The sequence below is a fragment of the Mastigoproctus giganteus genome, chromosome 6 (assembly GCF_048544385.1).
Source record: "Mastigoproctus giganteus isolate SK-2022 chromosome 6, ASM4854438v1, whole genome shotgun sequence".
Taxonomy (NCBI): Eukaryota; Metazoa; Arthropoda; class Arachnida; order Uropygi; family Thelyphonidae; genus Mastigoproctus; species Mastigoproctus giganteus.
The window spans coordinates 212,088,435-212,113,179 of NC_143580.1; the positions used below are offsets into that span (position 1 = coordinate 212,088,435).

Below are 24,745 nucleotides of genomic sequence, written 5' to 3' on the forward strand. Positions count from 1 at the left end.
CCTGCTAGAAAAATTCCTGTATATAATTGATAAGACACCATGAGCTATTCTTGCAGCCCGTCTTCTACACTGCTCAGAGAACTTCATATCTGCCTGCACAATTACCCCCAGGTCCTTTTCATTCTCTACCATTGTCAGTGTAGTACCACAGAGTTGATACGTTGCTCTGGGGTTGCTGTTTCCCCTATGTAATACTTTACATTTGTCAATGTTAAACTTCATTTGCCACCTCTCAGCCCATCTGCTCAACCTTTCCAGATCCTGTTGCAGCAGCATAGCATCAATAGTGTCCTCAACAACCCTGCCAACCTTTGTATCGTCTGCAAACTTGGACATTAAGCTTGATATACCATCATCAATATTATTTATAGATACAGAAAACAATAATGGACCCAACACTGAACCCTGAGGGACTCCACTAATAACATTAGTCCACGATGAGCAGCGTCCATTGATTACCACTCTGTCTTCTCCCCCTCAACCACTCCTTTATCCATAGCAGCAATTTGCCTCCAATGCCAAACTGCTCCAATTTGTGCAGCAGTCTTCCATGTGCAACAGTATCAAAAGCTGTTCTAAGATCCAAATATATAATATCAAAGTTATTCCTTGCATCCAGTTCTTTTGTGACTGCATCATAGTATCCAATCAAATTGGTCAGGCAAGACTTCCCCTTAACAAAACCATGCTGTGTCCAAGCTATAACTGATGTCTTGTCTACATGATCCTGCAGTGCTTCTTTAACCAGTGCCTCTATTAATTTTCCTGGAACAGAAGTTAAACTCACAGGTCTATAATTACTTGTGTCAGCCTTTGATCCTCCTTTGTGAATTGGGGTCACATATGCACATCTCCAGTCTATGGGTACCTCCCCTGAGTCCAAGGAAGTTCTCATAATTATGGCTAAGGATTTGCTTACTTCCTTTGCTGCCTCCTTTAATATAACTGGATAGATCCCATCCACAAGATTTTCTAGCTTACTGCCAGAGTTGAATACACGTCGGGCATTCCCCTCACCGAATAACTCCTCGTGTGTGAATGTCGATGCAAAATATAATTTAGTTTGTTAGCTACCTGAGCAGGATCATGAACAGTTGAACCATCGATATCAAGTGGACCAATCTGATTCATCCCCTTCCTTCTAGAGTTTACATAAGTAAAGAACTCTTTGCTGTTTTTCTTTGCATCCCTTGCCAGAGATTTCTCCTAATCTGCTGTTGCCTGCCTAACCTCCTTTGTAAGTTGGTTATAGATCAACTTATCTATTATAGGCTTCTGTGTCAGCCTATAATTCACGTGTTAATTTATATGTATCCCATGCATTTTTCTTCTCTGCCATATGTCTCATTAGTTCATCTGACATCCATTTAGGCCTAAACCGTGAACAATATTTCTTAGTTGGTATGCAGCTTCCAAGCCTTCTAGGAAGCCTAGTAGCTTTCAAGATAAGTTCTTTGAACGCTTTCCATTTTGAATTTGCTGTTGGTAACATCATCAGTTGGTCCCACTGTATAGAATTTAAATACTGTCTCAGACCATCGTAGTCACCTTTACGAAAGCAATAACCCTTCCCTTTACCCCTGATGGTAGTTAACCTTTTTGAGTAAATCCCACTTCAGCACACTGTGATCACTGCCACCTAGTGGTTCGTCTATCTGCAGATTCTTAATGCATGAAGAATCATTACTGATAAAAAAAATCAAAAGTATTACTCCCTCTAGTTCCCTCCTGAACATGCTGATGTAGAAAACAATCATCCAATAAATCCACAAAAGCCTTGCTAGTGTGTGAGTGATCAACCCACAAATTCCAGTCAATATCTGGGAAATTAAAATCCCCCATTATAAGACTCTGATTTACTGGCCCACTCTATTTCCCTGTACAGTTTCTTACACAAAGACATTCTCCATGGCAATATCATGAACATAGTTTTGAATTTTGACTTTCCTTGATGAACTTTTTTGGCTTTGAGAGAGTTTTCTGACTTCGACTCTGCAATTTGTTGCTTCATTGTAGGATTGTACTGAAAACACTGTTTCATCACCTGCAATGTCAGCTTGTGCCTATCATTAACATTTAATGAATGTGGAACTAACCATGCACAAACCTTCATTTTTTTCAAATCCAAGGCATTATTCAGTTCATGATCGTCTGAAATTATTCCGAATCTTGCACATTGGTCATTGGTAATGATTTCCCACACCTTTTCATTCATCCCTAGTGTTCTGACCATTTTTGGCCCAGATGTTTTCGGTCTTCCAGATTCTCTTCCATGGGTGAAATGTTTATGCCACTTGAACACTCACCTGTGCCCACCAAACACGGAGGATGCGGAAAGGTCAGAGAATGACCATGGCACATCCCCGGAGCAATATGGCCTTAGTTGCTAATGCTACTAAAAAAACCAGATAACAACCAGATAACTTGAACACTCATGCACAAGACAGACAGTTCTCTCCATACAGTTGCTTCATTATTTGAAAAATTTCCTTAGCTTTTTCCCATTCAAACACAAAACTTTGTTCTTTTTTCAATTGTCCACCCCCCCACCTCCGACGACACAAACAGGAGAGAGAGATGTGCATTCAGCTCACACTCACACTATGTTCTGAATTGGCATTAATTCCCACTGATGACTGCAGTGCTCATGGAACAATCACTCTTTCATTTCATGTTTACTTCTAGTAAATGGAATCACCAGCACTCATCATAACATTGGTCTCATTTTCCAATTGTTGCACTGTGCAAGTCCAAATAATGAATGATTATTTTGACTTTGTTTTAGACAAACTTAATGCTCTTAAACACAGCTGCTCGTTAGCATTGGTTGAGGCATACGATGCAAGAAAGCAAGCTTTTATGTCATCAGCCAAAAAAAAAAACCTTCCCATTTCACCCATCCGGTCACTCCAAATGTTTGTCTAGTTCACCCTTAAATTTATTTAAGCTATCAACTTCCACAACAACAGCTGGAAGACTGTTCCAGCAAGCAACTATCTGCTTCATTATTTGAAAAATTTCCTTAGCTTTTTCCCATTCAAACACAAAACTTTGTTCTTTTTTCAATTGTCCACCCCCCATTCAAACTGCTGGCTAAAGGCATACTTCTGCACATCTATTCTGTAACTGTCTTTCCTCGATTTGAATCTATGCACCCTCAGGTTCTTAATCTGACAAGTGGAAGTATCCCATCAGCATTGAGCCTGCTCAAACCATTCAAGGCCTTATACACCTTAATCAAATCACCTTGCAGGTGCCTAGTCTCCAGATGCTGCAACTTGCAGCACATAAGCCTTTCTTCATAAGTGCACCCCTTTGTTTCTCTCACCAATTTTGTTGCCCTTCTCTGTACTCGTTCTAGCAACTCTACATCCTAAAATGAGGCATTTAGGCATGCAGTACTCAAGGTGTGCCTGACCATTGCATAATACAAGGGGATAGTAACCTCCTTATCCCTGCTAGAAAAATTCCTGTATACCATTGACAAGACACCATGAGTTACGCTTGCAGAATATCTGCACTGCTAGAAAACTTCCTATCTGACTATACAATTACCCCATAGTCCTTTTCATTCTCTACCACCCTGAGTGTAGTACCACATAGTTGATATGCTACTCTGGGGTTACTGCTACCCATATGGAGTACTTTGCATTTGTCAATGTTAAACTTCAGTTACCACTTCTCAGCCCATCTGTCTAACTTTTCTAGATCCTGTTGAAATAGCATGCTGTCTTTACTGTCATTAACAACCCTGCCAACCTTTGTATCATCTGCAAACTTGGACATAAGCCTGATATACCTTCATTGATATCATTGATAAATACACAAAACAACAATGAGCCCATCACCGAACCCTGGGGGATTCTGCTAACAACATTAGTCCACGTAAAGCAGTGTTAATTTATTATCGCTCTTTCCCATCTCCCACTGAACCAGCCCTTTATCCATTGCAGTAACTTGCCCTTAATGCCATACCATTCCAATTTGTCAGCAGTCGTTTATGTGCAACAGTATCAAAAGCTTTCCTGAAATCCAAGTATATGATTTGTTAACAGGAGAGACTGCTTCTACAGGGATGGGATACACTTAAATAGAAAGGGTGCAAGAATGTTTACTGATGCTATCGAGGCAGTGTTAGGTGGGACGGAAAACTGCTAGATTGGGGGGATACAAGGACTAATAGATTAACAGTAGACACTGGCAGAGGTGAAAGTCATTCTTGCACTGCTTCTATTGGAATGAGCCGCAGCCTGGAAAATAAGATGCAGGATATTTCAGAGAATGCTGAGAATCATTGGGGTACAAATAAACACATAGGTTGTGTTAGGGTAGCTAAGAAAAAGAACAGGTGCATGTATACTTGCATGTACACCAATGCTAGGAGTTTAGTAAATAAATTTGATGAATTTGAGGTATTGCTCAAAACATCAAAGGCAGATATTGTGGGGATTTCAGAGACGTGGTGTCACACAGATATAAGGAATGCAGAACTGGAATTTGGGGAGTACAATGTCTACAGAAAGGATAGACAGGATAGGAAGGGAGGAGGGGTTATGCTATTAGTTAAGAAATACATAAAATCCAAGGAAGTGAAGCCAGTCGACATTGCTGGACAGTGCAGTGTCGAGTCAGTTTGGTGTGACGTAATCACTGGGAAAGGGAAAATGAGAGCAGGAGTGTGCTATGGGCCTAATGACTCTGATGAGTATAATAAGAAATTGTACAGGGAAATAGAGTGGGCCAGTAAATCAGAGAGTCTTATAATGGGGGATTTTAATTTCCCAGATATTGACTGGAATTTGTAGGCTGGTCACTCACACACTAGCAAGGCTTTTGTGAATTTATTGGATGATTGTTTTCTACATCAGCATGTTCGGGAGGCAACTAGAGGGAGTAATACTCTTGATTTGATTATCAGTAGTGATTCTTCATGCATTAAGAATCTGCAGGTAAATGAACCACTAGGTGGCAGTGATCACAGTATGCTGAAGTGGGATTTACTCAAAGAGGTAACTACCATTAGGGGTAAAGGGAAGGGTTATTGCTTTCGTAAAGGTGACTATGATGGACTGAGACAGTATTTAAATTCTATACAGTGGGACCAACTGATGATGTTACCAACAGCAAATTCAAAATGGGAAGCATTCAAAGAACTTATCTTGGAAGCTACTAGGCTTTACATACCAACTAAGAAATATTGTTCAAGGTTTAGGCCTAAGTGGATGTCAGATGAACTAATGAGACATGGCAGAGAAGAAAAATGCATGGGATACATACAAATTAACACGTGACACAGAAGCCTATGATAGATACAAGTTGATCTGTAACCAAATTACAAAGGAGGTTAGGCAGGCGAAGGCAGATTACCAGAAATCTTTCGCAAGGGATGCAAAGAAAAGCAGCAAAGAGTTCTTTACTTATGTAAACTCTAGAAGGAAGGGGATGAATCAGATTGGTCCACTTGATATCGATGAGTCAACTGTTGATGATCCTGCTCAGGTAGCTAACAAACTAAATGAATATTTTGCATTGACATTCACACACGAGGAGTTATTCGGTGAGGGGAATGCCAGAGGTGTATTGAAATCTGGCAGTAAGCTAGAAAATCTTGTAATAACTGAGAGTAAAGCGGAGGAGAAATTGTTGAAGATAAACACAAGAAAGGCACATGGGGTGGATGGGATCTATCCAGTTATATTAAAGAAATGCCATCCCAAGAGAAATGCCATCCCAAACCAACATGTTAAACATTTACATTATGCTTGTGTATTGCAATTTTCTGACTTGCATTTGAATGCTGATGTCCCAAAAATTGGGTGTACATCCAATTTTTGGCTGCCATACTGCACCATTTCCTACTGCACCATACTGCAGTATGGTGCAGTAGCTGCCATACTGCACCATTTCCTTGTCTCTGACCATAGAATGCACTGTGTTTTAGCACTAGACCATATTGACCAGATCTTCCCTTGCAAAAAGTATTTTCACAGACTCATTAAGTGCAATATATGACCTACAGCTAGATCTTTCTACCCATCCATATCTAAGAAAAATTCGTTCTTGTTTATCTCAGCCAAAAAATAGAATTTCTTGGATTCCTGGAATTCTAGAATACTAGGCAATGACCATGCTGATCAAGCAGCAAAAAATCTTCAAAATGAATGTAATTTCTCTCATGCATAAAGTTCCATACAATGGCTTCATTCCTGTCATTATAAATGTCTGAAAATATTTGGACACGAACCTGACAATCTCAAATAAGCAAGAAATTATACCAATTTAAATAGCAATCAAAATACTGGAAGGTTATACTTACCAGGCTCCATATTGACACTCTCTCTCTCTCTCTCTCTCTCTCTCTCTCTCTCTCTCTCTCATCAAATCTTTACTTTCTTAAAGAAAGATGATTCTTCAGTGTTGCTCTAAACTCACAGTAAAACATCTAATCATACTATGTTACCAAATGATATTTCATATGCAGTTATTTTTAGAGACCAAATAGAAATGAAATTTTCTATTCTTAAGGTTGGGTGGTTAGTTTTGGGTTTGTAGGTGCAAAAGCAACTGAGGCTGTATTATGAATTTCATATGAATTTGCAGGATTGGATACCAGATTTACTGGATACCAATGGAAATTCCAGCTAATGGAATTTCCATTTTATTATTAATTATTATTATTAAAAGGTAACTTTTCTTGTCACTGTTTTGTTTCACTTTTCTTTGTTCACTGTTATATCTCCTAGAAATTTATATATTTGAAAAGGTTTTCTTTGTACTGCCTTATATCTCCTTCAAAAAATTTAGGTATTGGAAAAGTTCTAATACATTAGATTTGTCTTCTAAAAGTTGCTTTTGGGGTGATGGAGTCTTGTTGTGCTTTGGATAAAGAGCAAAAATCTATTTGTTTCCCTGTGGTAAACAGTGGATAGCCAATGATGATGTGCTGAAGTTTTGTAGGTACAGCAGTCATTTCAGTGAGGCGTGCCTTGTTCCCCTCCTCGACATAGAAATGCGTAATTTGTGTGGCCCTATTCTTAATCTAAATGATTTCTTCCTGTTATCCTTTCTCGTGCTTGATTTCTACGTTTGCAGAACGTGCTGCAAATTTCCATGTTCGAAGTTTGTTTACAGTTTGATTTTTCCAGTGTTGCTGCTATTTTCCTTTCTGCCGCTCTGGATGACATGTTTATGGTGTGTGAATTGTATTTTGAAATTTGGATTTGTGAGGTTTGTTGTTACTTTTTCCCTGTGATCGGAATGTTCATATACCAGGATTTCTTTCCTAGATTTCCTGGAAGAAGTTTCTGTGTTACTATGGTATCTGGGAAAATTGCTGCATCTCCAGTCCTGTTGTCTGATTTGAAGCTATCTGCATAAATTTCTGTATATTATGGACATTGTTCTAAACAACTTGTATGTGACTGTTGGTAGCAATGTTTTGGAAGAGTATCCTTTCTCTATTTTTGGGAGAAAATATCACAGTTTGATATCTCAGTAGTATGTTGTGGTAAAATAGTATTGGAAATGATTGCTAAGCTGTTATAGTTTAACAACCAGTTGGATTGTAAGTTTTATGCTTGATGCTATATTAATGGTTGGACGAGTTCTGTAAAGGTTGTTAACAGGAGAGACTGCTTCTACAGGGATGGGATACACTTAAATAGAAAGGGTGCAAGAATGTTTGCTGATGCTATCGAGGCAATGTTAGGTGGGTCGGAAAACTGCTAGATTGGGGGGATACAAGGACTAATAGATTAACAGTAGCCACTGGCAGAGGTGAAAGTGATTCTTGCACTGCTTCTATTGGAATGAGCCGCAGCCTGGAAAATAAGACGCAGGATATTTCAGAGACTGCTGGGAATCATTGGGGTACAAGTAAACACATGGGTTGTGTTAGGGTAGCTAAGAAAAAGAACAGGTGCATGTATACTTGTGTGTACACCAATGCTAGGAGTTTAGTAAATAAATTTGATGAATTTGAGGTATTGCTCAAAACATCAAAGGCAGATATTGTGGGGATTTCAGAGACGTGGTGTCACACAGATATAAGAAATGCAGAACTGGAATTTGGGGAGTACAATGTCTACAGAAAGGATAGACAGGATAGGAAGGGAGGAGGGGTTATGCTATTAGTTAAAAAACACATAAAATCCAAGGAAGTGAAGCCAGTCGACATCGCTGGACAGTGCAGTGTCGAGTCAGTTTGGTGTGACATAAGCATTGGGAGATCAAAATTGAGAGTAGGAGTGTGCTATAGGCCTAATGACTCTGATGAGTATAATAAGAAACTGTTCGGAGAAATAGAGTGGGCCAGTAAATCAGAGAGTCTTATAATGGGGGATTTTAATTTCCCAGATATTGACTGGAATTTGGGGGCTGGTCACTCACACAGTAGCAAGGCTTTTGTGGATTTATTGGATGATTGTTTTCTACATCAGCATGTTCGGGAGGCAACTAGAGGGAGTAATACTCTTGATTTGATTATCAGTAGTGATTCTTCATGCATTAAGAATCTGCAGATAAATGAACCACTTGGTGGCAGTGATCACAGTGTGCTGAAGTGGGAGTTACTCAAAGAGGTAACTACCATTAGGGGTAAAGGGAAGGGGTATTGCTTTCGTAAAGGCGACTACAATGGACTGAGACAGTATTTAAATTCTATACAGTGGGATCAACTGATGATATTGCCAACAGCAAATTCAAAATGGGAAGCATTCAAAGAACTTATCGTGGAAGCTACTAGGCTTTACATACCAACTAAGAAATATTGTTCAAGGTTTAGGCCTAAATGGTTGACAGATGAACTAATGAGGCATATGGCAGAGAAGAAAAATGCATGGGATACATACAAATTAACACGTGACACGGACGCCTATGATAGATACAAGTTGATCTGTAACCAAGTTACAAAGGAGGTTAGGCAGGCGAAGGCAGATTACGAGAGATCCTTGGCAAGGGATGCGAAGAAAAACAGCAAAGAGTTCTTTACTTATGTAAACTCTAGAAGGAAGGGGATGAATCAGATTGGTCCACTTGAGATCGATGGGTCAACTGTTGATGACCCTGCTCGGGTAGCTAACAAACTAAATGAATATTTTGCATCGACATTCACACATGAGGAGTTATTCAGCGAGGGGAATGCCAGAGGTGTATTCAACTCTAGCAGTAAGCTAGAGAATCTTGTAATAACTGAGAGCAAAGTGGAGGAGAAATTGTTGAAGATAAACACAAGAAAGGCACCTGGGGTGGATGGGATCTATCCAGTTATATTAAAGGAGGCAGCAAAGGAGGTAAGCAAACCCTTAGCCATAATTATGAGAGCTTCCTTGGACTCAGGGGAGGTACCCATTGACTGGAGATGTGCAAATGTGACCCCAATTCACAAAGGGGGATCAAAGGCTGACACAAGTAATTATAGACCTGTGAGTTTAACTTCTGTTCCCGGAAAATTAATGGAGGCACTGGTGAAAGAAGCACTGCAGGATCATCTAGACAAGACTTCAGTTATAGCTAGGACACAGCATGGTTTTGTTAAGGGGAAGTCTTGCCTGACCAATTTGATTGGATACTATGATGCAGTCACAAAAGAACTGGATGCAGGGAATAACTTTGATATTATATACTTGGATCTTAGAAAGGCTTTTGATACTGTTGCACATGGAAGACTGCTGCACAAATTGGAGCAGTGTGGCATTGGAGGCAAGTTGCTGCTATGGATAAAGGGGTGGTTGAGGGGGAGAAGACAGAGAGTGGTAATCAATGGACACTGCTCATCGTGGACTAATGTTATTAGTGGAGTCCCTCAGGGTTCAGTATTGGGGCCTTTATTGTTTTCTGTATTTATAAATGATATTGATGATGGTATATCAGGCTTAATGTCCAAGTTTGCAGACGATACGAAGGTTGGCAGGGTTGTCAAGGACACTACTGACACTATGCTGCTGCAACAGGATTTGGAAAGGTTGAGCAGATGGGCTTCGAGGTGGCAAATGAAGTTTAACATTGACAAATGTAAAGTACTACATATGGGAAACAGCAACCCCAGAGCAACGTATCAACTCTGTGGTACTACACTGACAGTGGTAGAGAATGAAAGGGACCTGGGGGTGGTGGTGCAGGCAGATATGAAGTTCTCTGAGCAGTGCAGACGAGCTGCAAGAGTAGCTCATGGTGTATTGTCAATGATATATAGGAATTTTTCTAGCAGGGATAAGGAGGTGATTATTCCCTTGTATAAGGCAATGGTCAGGCCACACCTAGAGTACTGTATACAGGCCTGGAGGCCTCATTTCAGGAAGGATGTAGAGCTGCTGGAACGAGTACAGAGAAGGGCAACTAGATTGGTGAATGGGACAAAGGGGTTCTCTTACGAAGAAAGGCTTAAGTTTTGCAAATTACAGTGTCTGGAAACTAGGCACCAGCGGGGTGATCTGATAGAGGTGTACAAAGCCTTGAATGGTTTGAGCATGCTCAATGCTGATGGGATTCTTCCTCTAGCTCAGAAAAATCACCTGAGAGGGCATAAATTCAAATTGAGGAAAGACAGATGTAGGATAGATGTGCGGAAATTTGCCTTTAGCCAGCGGGTGGTTGGTGGGTGGAACAGACTTCCATCCCTTGTCGTGGAAGTTGATAGCCTAAATAAGTTTAAGGCTCAGCTGGACAGGTATTTCGAACGAACAGAGGGGTGAAGTGGAAGTGGTTATTTTTATTTATTTATGTTACTTTTTTTTTTTTTTTTTTTTTTTTTTTTTGCTGATGCTGCATAAGCTTGCTTTCTTGCATCAAATGCCTCTACTAATGCTAATGCTAATGCTAAAGGTTTCCCATATTAGTACGTACAAAATTTCCCATAGTAAATCATTAGGTTTGCATTTTATTTTGTCTGCATATTTTAATACCAATGTTTGGTAATGTTCAATATGTTTCCAGGACTGTGCAGAGTGTGTACTATGCTGTTTTGGATCTAGCTATTTTAGAGTGCTCAGTTTTGCTTGTTGTACACAAAAATGTTTTCAGAGATTCTGTTCTTAGCTGTTTTATATGTTTTAGAAAATATAGTTTTCTGTCTAGGATTAAACAAGGTATTTTATACTTGGCATGAATGGAATTATCTGTTCTCCTAACTTCAGGTCTGGATGTAAGTTACATTTTATATAGAAATGAATTCCTACCATTTTTTGTGCCCACAAGGTTACTTTATTTATTGTTCCTTGTAGCTGTCACTATTATAGCATGTTTTGGCTATGACAGGAGATGCTGAAATCCTCTGCTTATAGTGCTATACCTACTGTTTTGGCTATTTGTTTTCTATCCATGTTGATTTTAATTGTAAATGAGGTGGCACAGAGAATTGATCTTTATGGTACTCTTTCTTCCTGATCGTCATCATCAGCCATTTTCAATCCACTGCAGGATGAATGCCTCTCCAGCAGCTTTCCAGTTCCTTTTGTTTTGTGCAATGGCCATCCATTTACTACCCACAAACTCTAGAATTTCATCTATGCATCTCCGTTGTTGTCTTCCAGGTTTTCTTTAAGCTCATCTTGGATACCATTCAGTTAATTTCTTAGTCCATCTGTCATCATGTCTTCGAGCTACGTGTCCTGCCCAAAACTGTTTTTTAATTTTAATAAGAATATCCTTTATTTGTGTTTGCTGCCTAATCCATGTGTTTCTCTTCCTATCTAACAGTCTCATTCCCAATATAATTCGTTCCATTCTTTGCTGTGTAGTATTCAGCTTCTCTTCCATTCTTTTGGTGAGTGCCCAAGTTTCACTTGCATAAGTCATGTTGGGGAGCATACATTGGTTCATTATTTTATGTTTCAGACAAATTGGGATATTGCTCCTCAGAAACTGTATTTCCTGAATGCTATCCATCCGAAATTTATTCTTCTCTTGACTTCCAGCCATTTATCATTATTACAGCTAATGACTTGACACACATAAGTATACGAATCCATCTTTTCAATTTCTCTTCCTTCAATGATTATATTCCTTTCTATGACATACTTGTTCATCATTACTTTTGTTTTAGCCATATTCATCTTTACTCCGAAATCCTTACTAACTCTGCATAATGGATTAAGGTTTTCCTCTTAATTCTTTTGAATCGTGGCTTATGATCACAATGTCATCTGCAAATCATAAATGGTTTAAGTACCTCCATTCACATCGACTCCTTTTTGTGACCAGTCCAATCTTCTGAAAGCTTCCTCAAGGGCAGAAGTAAACAACTTCCGAGATATTGTCTCCCCTTGTCAAACTCGTTTCTCAATTTTAAATTTGCTACTGTCTTTGTCTATTTTAATAAAGGAGGTAGCATCCTCATATTTTCTTCAAAATCATAATGTATTGGGTGTCTATGCCTTGTCTTTCCAGCGCCCTTATGCTGTATGGAGTCAAGCATTGCCTTATGCTGTATGGAGTCAAATGCCTTTTCATAATCCATAAATGCCAGACATAATGGTGTTTTATATTCATTTGCTGTCTCTATTAGCTGCGATATTACACGAAGGTGATCCATAGTTGAGAATCCTGTCCTAAAGCCAGTTTGCTCTTTTGGTTGATTCTTGTCAAGTATTCTTTCTAATCTATTAGTAATGACCCTTGTGAACAACAAATAGATGTGGGACAACAAGCTAATTTGTCTATAATGTCCAATTTCAGATCTATCTCATTTCTTATGCAGCAAAATTGATTGCATTATTCAACTCCTTAGGCATCATTCCTTTCCTAATGTATTTTGTGAAGAGTCTTGGCAGTTTCTGTATCATCTCTTCCTCCCAATTTTAACCAGTAACTTCATCTTCACTCGGGGCTTTCTGATTCTTCATTTTCTTCAATGCATGTTCTACCTCATCAGGAAGGATATTGGATGTGTTGTATGTGTTGCTAATTTGTGATCCATCTTCCCCACTGCTTGCATCATTTCTTCACTCCATATATAATTCTTTATAGTACTCTTCTGCTATTTGAATTATGCGTTCTCTGCTAGTTATAAGTAAACCATCACTATTCTTCACTTTCAGTATCATTTGTCTTTTTGTATTACTAATCATGACTGCTGATTTGTTTTCCCTTTGTCCTTTGTTTTCCCTTAATGCTTGTTCTACTTTTCTTGTGTTAAATCTTATGTCCCCTGAGTCTCTTTCTAATTCAGGTTAACATGGGAATGACTTTGCATAACTCAGTATACTCAATTTTGTCCTTGTCAGTGTTTATTTTTCTCTTCATTTGTCATCTTCAGTTCATCGTGTCAAGATGAACACTAATTTCTTGACTAATTTTTTCTTCTTTGGATTTCTTTTTACCTATAGGTTTCTGGAGCTTTATCACTTTCAAAAAATTGTTTTATTTCTAATTGATATCTTGGTCCTGAAAGGTCTGCAGAAGCTCAAAGTTGTTCTTAAATTCCAGTACATACTGCTTTTTTCTCATCTTCTGTTATCTCAAAAACCTTTGTATTAGTTTTTTCCTTTCTTTTCTTACATCTATATCAAGTGTGAATCTTAACATTCTGTGATCACTTTCAACATTTACATTGTTCAGGACGGTAACATCATTTACAATATATCTTCTGTTAGTGAGGATGAAGTCGATTTCATTAGTTGTTAAACCATTTGGGCTCTTCCATGTCCACTTTCTGTTCACCCTTTTCTTGAAAAAAGTTTATCACTGGCATTCCTCGAGATTCTACAAGTCTTTCACTTTTTCATTTCTTTCACCAACACCAAAATTTCCTGTAGTTTTCCTTTCTGCACTGTTTTGTCTCTTTCCAACCTTAACATTGAAGTCCCCCATAATGATGGTGTAGTAAGTTTTCTGTTCATCTAGAATTATCAATTTCAGTGTAGATTTCTTCAACTTTTCATCATGGCTGAATGTTTTTGCATATTAATCCCAGGGGCTCACCTCTGGGTGAGTATGGGCTTGGCAAACCCATGGTCCTGAGCTGGATATCATTGTTCTCTTTCTTGCTTTCTTGGTGATTCCCTTTTACTTCTGTCTCTCTCTCTCTCTCTCTCTCTCTCTCTCTCTCTCTCTCTCTCTCTCTCAGGTTAACACGGGAATTTGTTTGTTGGCTGGTGCAGCATAAGCTTCCACCATATGGCTAATAATAATATATCATTATTTAGTTTGCACCTTTTAGAAATCCCGAGTAATAGTCTTGACACCTTTTGTGATGTACTTTTAAATTCCAAAACATTGTTCTTTATATCTTTATGGACCAGAAAGCCAGATCGACCTTTGCTCTTTTCACTGTTTTCCACTTGTTAAACTTATAAGTGATTCATTTCTTCTTGTTTCAGCCAAGCCGATGACATTTTGATTCACCTTTTCTAATTCCTTTTCCAGTTCTAATATATTCTATCTTCACTGATGAGCGACCTTACATTGTAACAGGCCAAGTTCAGTTTCTGTGCATGGCAGCCTGGTTGTACCTAGAGATTCTTAGCACCCTCTGCTTCCACTCTGATCCTCTCGCTGCCATAAGAGGGGGAAGTGAAACCCACTGCAGTCTGAGGGGAATTTGTTTCATTGTGTTGGAGGGTTTGGTCTTTTCCTCTTGAAGAGAACCAATCTACATGTGCATTGCCACCAAAGTGAGGTAATAGAGCATTAGCATATGAGGCAAGAAAGCAAGCTTATACAGCATCAGCCAAAAAAAAAAAAAAAAAACCCTTCCCATTTCTCACCCATTCATTCGCTCCAAATGTTTGTCTAGTTCTGCTTTGAATGTATTTAAGCTGTCAACTTCTACAACGACAGATGGAAGTTTGTTCCAGCAATCAACTGCCTGCTGACTAAAGGCAAACTTCTGCATATCTATTCTATAACTTTCTTTCCTCAATTTGAATTTATGTCTCCTCAGGCGATTAATCTGGGCAAGAGAAAGAAGAGCAAGAGGGCCAGTAAATCAGAATGTCTTTTAATGGGGGATTTTAACTTTCCAGATATTGACTGGAACTTGTGGGTTGGTCACTTGCATGCTATCAAGACTTTTTGGATTTATTGGAGGATAGTTTTCTACAGCGGCATGTTTGAGGGGCAACCAGAGGGAGTGATACCCTTGATCTGATTATCAGCAGTGATTTTTTTTTATGAAAACCCCAAACACAAAAGATATCAAAACCTATAGTACTTAGCTGTGCATGGGTTGAAGAAGAAGTATGGGGTAGGATGCCAGAAACTTTGCTCTAGAAACTAAACATAGGTTTTGCCACTGCAAGCCTCCAATAAGCAAAATCTATCACCTAGTGTTAGTATTAGTACCAGTAAGTATATTATAGTGTATTGTATTATTAGTGTTATTTTATATTAGTAAAAGTCACTGTATATATTTAATACGTTTAAATATCTTTCTTAGAGCGTATCAAAGACAAATGTTTTTTGTCTTTGATACAGCTCTAAGAGCTGCAATGAAAGTATCGGCATTCTTGTTGACGAGCAAATAATCAAATTTTCTCTGATCCAGAGTAACTTGGATCTGGTGGATTCCTCAACTGCACTATGTGCATGGACCTTCAAACAAATTGGCTGGAGATGCAGATCAGTGAGTCATGGGAGATGACTGTGGTGACCTTGGCCGACGATCACTGAGGACTCTTTGCCTGTATATTCGTCGATCCCCGCTAGAATTTTTTCGGTCGCCATCCAGATTCTGGACATGCAATAGGATCTGCTCTGAGAAATGAAATTGTGCATGAAGATTGATGCATGGAGCGTTCATTCACCATCCGTTCTGTATGACATGCCGTCGAAGGATCTGCCCAATATTAATCTCGGGTCCAGTTCGACTGTATGGTTCTCATTGGTCTGATAATTTATTTATGCTCCAATTTGTATAGTAGTCTTCCATGTGCAACGGTATCAAAAGCTTTCCTAAAACCCAAGTATATGGTATCAAAATTATTTTTTGCATCCAGTTCCTTTGTGACTACATCATAATATCCAATCAAGTTAGTCAGACAAGACTTTCCCTTAACAAACCCATGCTGTGTCTGAACTATAACTGCAGTCTTGTCTAGATGATTCTATGCTTCTTTAACTAGAAACTCCATTAATTTACCTGGAACAGAAGTTTAACTAACAGTTCTGTAATTACTTCTGTCACCCTTTGCTTCCCCCTTTGTGAATTGGAGATACATTTGCTCATCTCTCTTCAGTTTGTGGAGACCTCCCCTGAATCCAATGATGCTCTCATAATTATGGCGAAAGGGTTGCTTACTTCCTTTGCTGCCTCTTTTAATATATCTGGATAGATCCCATCTATCCCAGATGCTTTTCTTATGTTTAACTTCAACAATTTCTCTTCACTTTCCTCTCACGTTACAAAATCATTTTAGCTCCCTATTAGAGTTTGATAAACTTCTGGCCTCCACTTCCCTAAAGAATTCCTCGTGTAAATGCAAAATGCTCAATTCGATTTGTCATCAACCTTAGCAGCATTATTAATAGTCAAACCATCGATACCAAGAAAAACAATCTGATTCATCCCCCCACCTCATTCTAGAATTTACACAAGTAAAGAAGTCCTTGCTGGTTTTATTTGCAATCTTTGCCAAAGATTTCTCGTAATCTGATTTTGCTTGCCTAATCCTCTTTATAACTTGATTATAGACTAGTTTATAACTACAATAGGCTTCTGTGTCACCTAATGATTAATATTTTTATCACATGCATTTTTCTTCTCTGCCAGGAGTCTCTTATTAGTTCAACTGACATGATTATTCATGCATTAAGAAAAATGCAGATAAAGGTACCAATAGGTAACAGTGAGAATGGTGTGCTGATGTGGGATTTACTTAAAGATGTAACCACCATCAGGGGCAAAGGGAATGGTTTTTGCTTTTGTAAAGGTGACTACAGTGGTATCACAGTTTTTAAATTCTATACAGTGGGATCAACTGATGATGTTACCAACGGTGAATTCTAAATGGGAAATCTTCAGGGACTTAACCTTGGAGACTACTAGGCTTTTCATACCAACTAAGAAATATTGTTGAAGGTTCAGGCTGAAATGGATGTCAGATGAATTATCAGGCATATAAATTATCAGGCGACACAGAAGCCTGTGCAGATATAAGCTAGTTTATAATCAAGTCACAAAGGAGATTAGGCAGGCAAAGGCAGATTACGAGAAATCTTTGGCAAAGTATGCAAAAAAAAAATAAAAATAACAGTTCTTTACTTATGTAAACTCTAGAAGGAAGGGGATGAATGAGATTGGTCCACTTAACATAGATGGCTCGACTATTGATTAATCCCCTCAAGTAGCTGATAAACTGAATCAGTATTTTGCATCTACATTCACACATGAGGAGTTTATTCAAGGAGGGAAATGCCAGAAGTTTATTTATCAAACTCTAACAGGGAGCTAAGTGATTTTGTAATAACTGAGAGCAAAGTGCAGGAGAAATTGTTGAAGTTAAACATAAAAAAGGCAGCTGGGGCGGATGGAATCTATCCAGTTATATTGAAGGAGGCAGCAAGGGAAGTTAGCAAACCCGTAGCCGTAAGTATCAGAACATCTTCAGATTCAGGGGAGGTCCCCATGGACTGGAGGTGTGCAAATATATCCCCAATTCACAACGGGTGTTTAAAGGGCGACACAAATAATTATAGACCTGTTAGTTTAACTTCTGTTCCGGGTAAAATAATGGAGTCACTGGTTAAAGAGGTGATACAGGATCACCTAGACAAGGCTGCAGTAATAGTTTACACACAGCATGGGTTTGTTAATGTGAAGTCTTGTCTGACCAATTTGATTGGATATTCTGATGTGGTCACAAAGGAACTGGATGCAAAAAATAATTTTGATGGTTTCATGGTGCCATTTTGTTGGGTAAGTTTCTTCTGTAATATATTCAGTTCTATATGAGAAGCATATTACAACGCTGTTTTTGGTGGAGAAATTTATTTTTTACTTTACTTCTAGACTCTTATATATATTCTTTGAGGGTTGGAGTGTAGGAAATTGGGAGATACTCTGGCAATTTGCTGTTTCTTCAGAGTCTATAATGTCTTTTCCTTTCCAATCTAGAAAAAAATGACAAGAGTAATGGTTAGGGTATATAGGGAACCTTGTTGATGTCTTTGGTACTGTTGATTTAGCTGCTTAGATTAACATGTGTGTGTTACATGTTCTGTAGCTGTGTCCATGGATATTTGTTCAAAATGCATTCTATCTAGCACATTTAGCATTTATATTTTTCCTATTTGGCCTTAACTAGTTCCATTGTGGGGTTTTTTTTTTTTGATCAACATGGAATATTTGTCCTCATGTTAACTTTTACTAGGAAATGAACATGAAATAGTGATCCAGGCACTTTAGGGTGGGTGGAAGATGCCATATATATATGTTCTAGTGCTCTTTAATCCAATGATCATTAGTGATATGTTAAGTGCATTTGCTATGAAATTTACAAAAACACTGGTAACATGCTTGGCACTTTTTCACAATTTTTAGTTATATGTGGTTAAAATTGTGGGGCCATTTGGCAACAAGATTTTTCCAAGTCTTATATTACTTTATTGTAAATTGAGAAGAGAGGTTGTTTACTCCATTGATATTCAAGGGCACTTCATAAAAATATTGGTTTCAACTTCAGGTATTTGAAATAAAGTTTGATTTTATGCCAAAACATCTGGTAGATCATAAGCAATAATAGATTTGGGCATTGCCAAGTTGTTGATCTTACCTGTTTTCAAAAAAAAAAAAAAAAACCCAGCAGATAAAGTAATATTTCTTGTGTATTGGTATAATCACTGCAAACTAATTTGAAAAGCACTCGAAATAAAGAATCTCTCTGGTAATATTTGCCAAAAGAAAATAATTTTGAGAAATGTAGGTCTAATGTTTTTTGTACCCAGTCTGTCAATTCAATGAGATTATTCGAATGAGATCCTAGATTCCTGTGTTTAAGGGATCTACCAGGGCCATTTGAAAAGTTCATGGCCTGAGTACGAAGGATTCATTTTAGGAGGTCTGGTAACATGTTACTTTTCACTTTTACCACCGATGCTGCAATGCATTTATTCCAACTGTGAAGAAAGTTCTCTCTTGGAGCCTCCAGGAATGCAGCCACTGCAGCAATGACATTACTATTGTTGGGAAAATGGATACTAGCCAGGTTTTTTTTTTTTTTTTTTTCAAGTTAGGAAATAGGTGAAAGTTCATTATAACTTGCTGGCTAAAATAAAATTTCCTGCAATCCATCTAAACAACTCCCTTCCGCAACTTTGTATTATTGTATTGGCCCTTTTTTCTAGAATCATTTATAACCATGAAATTTTCTTCCTTATTCATGTTGTTTATGCCTCTCAGAGCCTTAAACACCTCAATCAAATCTCCTCTAAGGTGCCTAGTTTCCAAGCTCTGTAACCAACATATTCGAAGTTTTTCCTCATATGGGTGCCCTTTTGCCGATCTTACCCGTCTATGGACCCTTTCAAGAGGTACAATGTCTTTCTTTACATGCAGTCTCCATACTTGAACATACTTCCAAGTGTGGTCTAACAATAGCTTATATAATAGGATTATGATGTCCTTATCTCTACTAGCAATTGTTCGATAAATCATCGATAGGACACCATGGGCCCTCCTTGTAACCAGTCTACAATGCTCAGAGAACTTCATATCTGACCGTATTGTAATACCAAAGTCCCTTTCCTCCACTACCAGCTTTAGTTCAACTCCACCAAGTGTATAAATTATTTTGGGGTTACTGTTCCCAAGGTGCAATACTTTACACGTTGCTGGATTAAAGCATAGCTGCCATTTTTCTGACCATCTCTGAAGTCCATCTAGGTCATTCTGAAGAAGCTCTGCTTGGCAGTAATCATTAACTACTCTACCAATCTTTACATCTGCAAATTTAGACATCACGGCCTCTATCCCTTCATCGATGTCATTTATGAAAATCAAAAACAACATTGGTCCTAATGCTGATCCTTGGGGGGACCCCACTTCTTACATCAACCCAATCTGAGAAATAACCATTTATCACAACCCTCTGCCTCCTGCCCTGAAGCCATCCAGCTATCCGTCTAAGGATTTTCCCCTGTGATTCCAACCTGTTCCAGCTTATAAAGTAACTGCTCGTGTGGGACTTTGTCAAATGCCTTGCTGAAATCCAGGGGGCATGAATGTCGAAATTATTCCCTAGGTACCAGTTCTTGAGTGATCCTGTCAAAATAGCTAACCAGATTAGTCAAACATGATTTTTCCCATTTCTATCTAAGTGATCCTGAATTCCACCCTTGATCATAGTTTCCATGATTTTCCATACTACTGAAGTTACTAACCAGCCAGTAATTTCCCATTTCACTCTTAGAACCGCCCTTATGTATTGGAGATACATTGGCACTTTTCCAATCCAATGGAATCACTCCCGAGTCCAGTGGTGCTCTCATAAGTGCTAGATCTCATTAGTCATCATCATCTCTCATTAGTGCTAGCTCCTGTGAATATGAGGGATGTTCCGTGATTTCAAAGCTGCACTCATGCTATGCAACCATGGCAGTGACAGACTTGTGAGCAGGTGCATTGTCCTGGTGGAATAGGACTCCTTTGCCCAGTTTCCCTCAGAATTTGTTTTTGATGTTTTCACAAAAACACCTCACCCTCAAAAGGTCTGTAATATGCCTCTGTGACTGTCTGGCCTTTCTGAAGGTAATCTACTAGCAACAGTCCATCAGCATCCCAAAAAACTGACACCATAACTTTGTCAGCAGAAGAAATCGACTTGGTTTTCTTTGGAGGAGAAGAGCTGTGTTTACACTTTTGGACTGCTCCTTCTCTGGCTGAAAGTGAAATCCACATCTTATCTAAGGATCACAGATCTTTCAAGAAAATTTTCTAGATCTGCTTGAAAATGATGCAAATATTCACTTGACAACTTTTGTGTTTTTGATCTGCTGTCAAGTATGGGAAACATTGCTGACACCTTTTTCATAGCAAGAACCTCTGTTATTGTGTGGTATGCCTATTCATATGAGGTGACCAAGATGTTGGCAATGTACCAAATTGTCACTCACTCATCATCAGATCATGCACACTGTTAACAACTTCTGGAGTGATGGATGTTTCAAGTCTTCTACATTGTGGGTCATCTTCCAGGCTCTCCTTCTCCTGAAATTTGGTTGTTTACTATTTGAAGTGTTATACGTTAAGTACAGAAATTACAAATTAATTACAGCACTCAAATGGATTATCATTCACATTCCACAATTATGAAGCTCCAGGAAACTTCACTTTCAATTCTTGGAATGCTAACCATTTAAGTAATTTTGGTATGACCTACATAGATGCTAGGAGATCCCACACTGCCCGCTTAGTGGAGGAATAGTGTTTCACAAAATATAGCGGAAGGGGTATTTCAAATGTTGACTAGTCAGTTTTCTTATCTTTCTTCACTTTTTTTTTTTTGCCTACTTATGTGTTTTGCAGAGGAGCTGTTGATATGACTGTTTTGTGCTTTTATGCAATTAGAATACCTATTAATGCAAGTTTTTTGGTATGATTTCAACTATTTTATTAGAAATAAAACTGGTGTATAAAAAAAATTGTTTTGTTTTCATTATGCAAGAAAGCAAGCTTATGCAGAATCAGCCAAAAAAAAAAAAAAAAAAAACCCCTCCCATTTCATCCCTCAATTTGTTCCAAATGCCTGTCCAGCTCAGCCTTAAAATTATTTAGGCTATTAGCTTCCATAACAAAAGATGGCAGCCTGTTCCATCAATCAACTACCCGCTGGCTAAAGGCAAATTTCCGCACATCTATTCTACAACTATCTTCGAAACTGTGCCCCCCTCAGGTTCTTAGTCTGAGCAAGATGAAGAATCCCATCAGCATTCAGCTTGCTCAACCCATTCAAGGCCTTATACACCTCAATAAGATCACCTCACAGGTGCCACTCTCCAGGCACTGCAATTTGCAGAACTTAAGCCTTTCTTGGTAAGAGCACCCCATTGTTCCCCTCACCAATCTTGTTGCCCTTCTTTGTACTCATTCTAGCAACTCTACACCCTTTCTAAAATGAGGCCTCCAGACCTGTACACAGTACAAGATTTTTCCAAGTCTTATATTACTTTATTGTAAATTGAGAAGAGAGGTTGTTTACTCCATTGATATTCAAGGGCACTTCATAAAAATATTGGTTTCAACTTCAGGTATTTGAAATAAAGTTGTGATTTTATGCCAAAACATCTGGTAGGTCATAAGCAATAATAGATTTGGAATGAGCATTGCCAAGTTGTTGATCTACCTGTTTTCAAAAAAAAAAAAAAAAAAAAAAACCCAGCAGATAAAGTAATATTTCTTGTGTATTGGTATAATCACTGCAAACTAATTTGGAAAGCACTCGAAATAAAGAATCTCTCTGGTAATATTTGCCAAAAGAAAATAATTTTAAGAAATGTAGGTCTAATGTTTTTTGTGCCCTAGGTGTGGCCTGACCATTTCCTTGTATAATGGGATTATCACCTCCCAGTCCCTGCTATCAAATTCCTATATATCATTCACAAGACTCCATGACCTGCCCTGGCAGCCCCTCTGCACTGTTTAGTGAACTTCATATTTAGCTGCACAATTACCCCCAGGTCTTTTTCACTTTCCACTTCCCTGAGTGTAGTACCACCCAGTTGGTACTTTTCTCTTCGGTTATTGCTACCCATATGCAGTACTTTGCATTTGTCAATGTTAAACTCCAGTTGCCACTTCTCAGCCCATTTTCCTAACATCTAGATCCAGCTGGAGTAGCATACTGTCATTACTGTCGTTAACAACCCTGCCAACCTTTGTATCATCTGCAAACTTGGACATTAAACCTGATATACCTTCATCAATATCATTGATAAATATGCAAAACAACAATGGGCCCAACACCAAACCCTGGGGAACTCCACTAATAACATTTGTCCACGTGGAGCAGTGTCCATTGATTACCACTCTCTGTTGTCTTCCACTCAACCATCCCTTTATCCATTGTAGCAGCTTACCCTTGATGCCATACCTCTCCAATTTGTACAACAGTCTTCCATGTGCAACAATATCAAAAGCTTTCCTGAAATCCAAGTATATGATATCAAAATTATTTTTGGCATTCAGTTCCTTTGTGACCACATCATAGTAACCAATCAAATTGGTCAGACAAGACCCTTTGAAAAACCCATGCTGTGTCTTAACTATTACTGTAGTCTTGTCTAGATGATCCTGCAATGCTTCTTTAACCAGTGATTCCATTATTTTCCCTGGAACACAAGTTAAACTAACAGGTCTGTAGTTACTTGTGTCAACTTTTGAACCTCCTTTGTGAATACAGTGATTGCAAAAATATAACAGGAGGGGAGGGGAAATGAAAAGTGACTAGTCAGTTTTCTTATTTTTCTCACTTTTTTATTTTTTGCTAGCTTACATGTGTTTACAAGTTACACAGAGCCATTAACACTTCTTTTTGTGACATGATTGTTTTCTTTTGTCCAGTTAAAATGCCTCTCATAAGTTTTTTGGTGTTATATAAGCTTGAATTGTATTTTATTCGATCTAAAAACTGGTTATAAAAAAAAATTTAAACATTTTGCTTTCTTTGCCTATTATTATTGGAAACATTTTTTGAGCAAATAGAAGGTCTGAAACTGAACCCAGGAGGGGATGGTGAGTAGCAAACCGGTGCCTAAGAGTGAGTTGAGGAATTGTTCAGTGACATTTTGATTGTAAAAATTGAGTGTATGCATTTAGAGTGCTAAATGGCATATAGTGTTCCTGAATACAAAGTCCTTAAAATGGTCTTTTTGTTCCATATGATATGGAACAAAAAGACCATTTTAAGGACTGCTACTTTTGTTTTATCAATTTAGATTTTTTTAGTCAGCCTAACAGTATTCTTGCTTCCATTTCAGGTTTATTCTGCTGTTGAACAAATAGCAAGGCTTGAAGTAATTGTGCCTATAAATAATGGGAGGAATGTCAGTGTTAACCAAACTCTGATAGAACTTGGATTTGCTGAACCTGCAGAAGAGAACTATTTGTCTAGAGTAAGTTAAAAATTAAAATATTGTACAAGGACTGTTCAATAAAGAATGATCCAATTTTTCATGAACTGTACTGCTTGCTATTTCTAGTGCATCAGAATTGAAGACAAAACCAAGTTCATTCATGTGCACAGTGTATGACCTTGGCAATCATCAAAGTCACACTGATCAGTTGTCTACATAACATTGTACGTGACATGCGAGGAACAGTATTCTGTTCTCAAATTTTGTTTCCATCTCAAGAAAACATCAGTTGAAGTGTATGAAATGTTAAAAGAGACTTATGACAAATCTATGCTGCTTGTAGATGATTTAGGATGTTTAAAGATGGATGTGATTCAATTACAAAAATCGGCAATCCTGGAGCTCCAACCACTGCTGTCACTACAGAAACCGTAAACACTGCTTCTGTAATTGTGAGAGATCATTTAACAGTAAGGCAACTGGCAGCAATGTTGAGAATATCAGTAGAAGCTTGCATAGTATTCTCAATGACAATTTGCATGTGACACATGTATGTAAAGTGCTTAGCATCATAATACACAGCCATTTCTGAATACAGTAATACCCCGAAGTTACGCGATAGGTGGGTCCGACGAAAATCGCGTAAGTCGAATTCGCGTAAGTCGGGGTACAACTTTGCATATAAATACATATAAATTTTACTTAATTGGGACCAAGGACTAACAAAAACACTAGTTTAGAA

At 38.3% G+C, this 24,745-nt stretch overlaps 1 protein-coding gene across 1 annotated transcript in view; it reads left to right on the top strand.

Annotated features, from left to right (window-relative positions):
• The window catches only part of spn-E (tudor domain containing 9 protein spindle E), a 421,802-nt gene that overhangs the window by 343,462 nt on the left and 53,595 nt on the right, over positions 1 to 24,745 (top strand). The window contains exon 31 of the mRNA XM_090376707.1: positions 23,908 to 24,042. Coding sequence (XP_090232833.1) covers positions 23,908 to 24,042 — 135 coding nt within the window. The remainder of the gene's footprint in view (positions 1 to 23,907; positions 24,043 to 24,745) is intronic.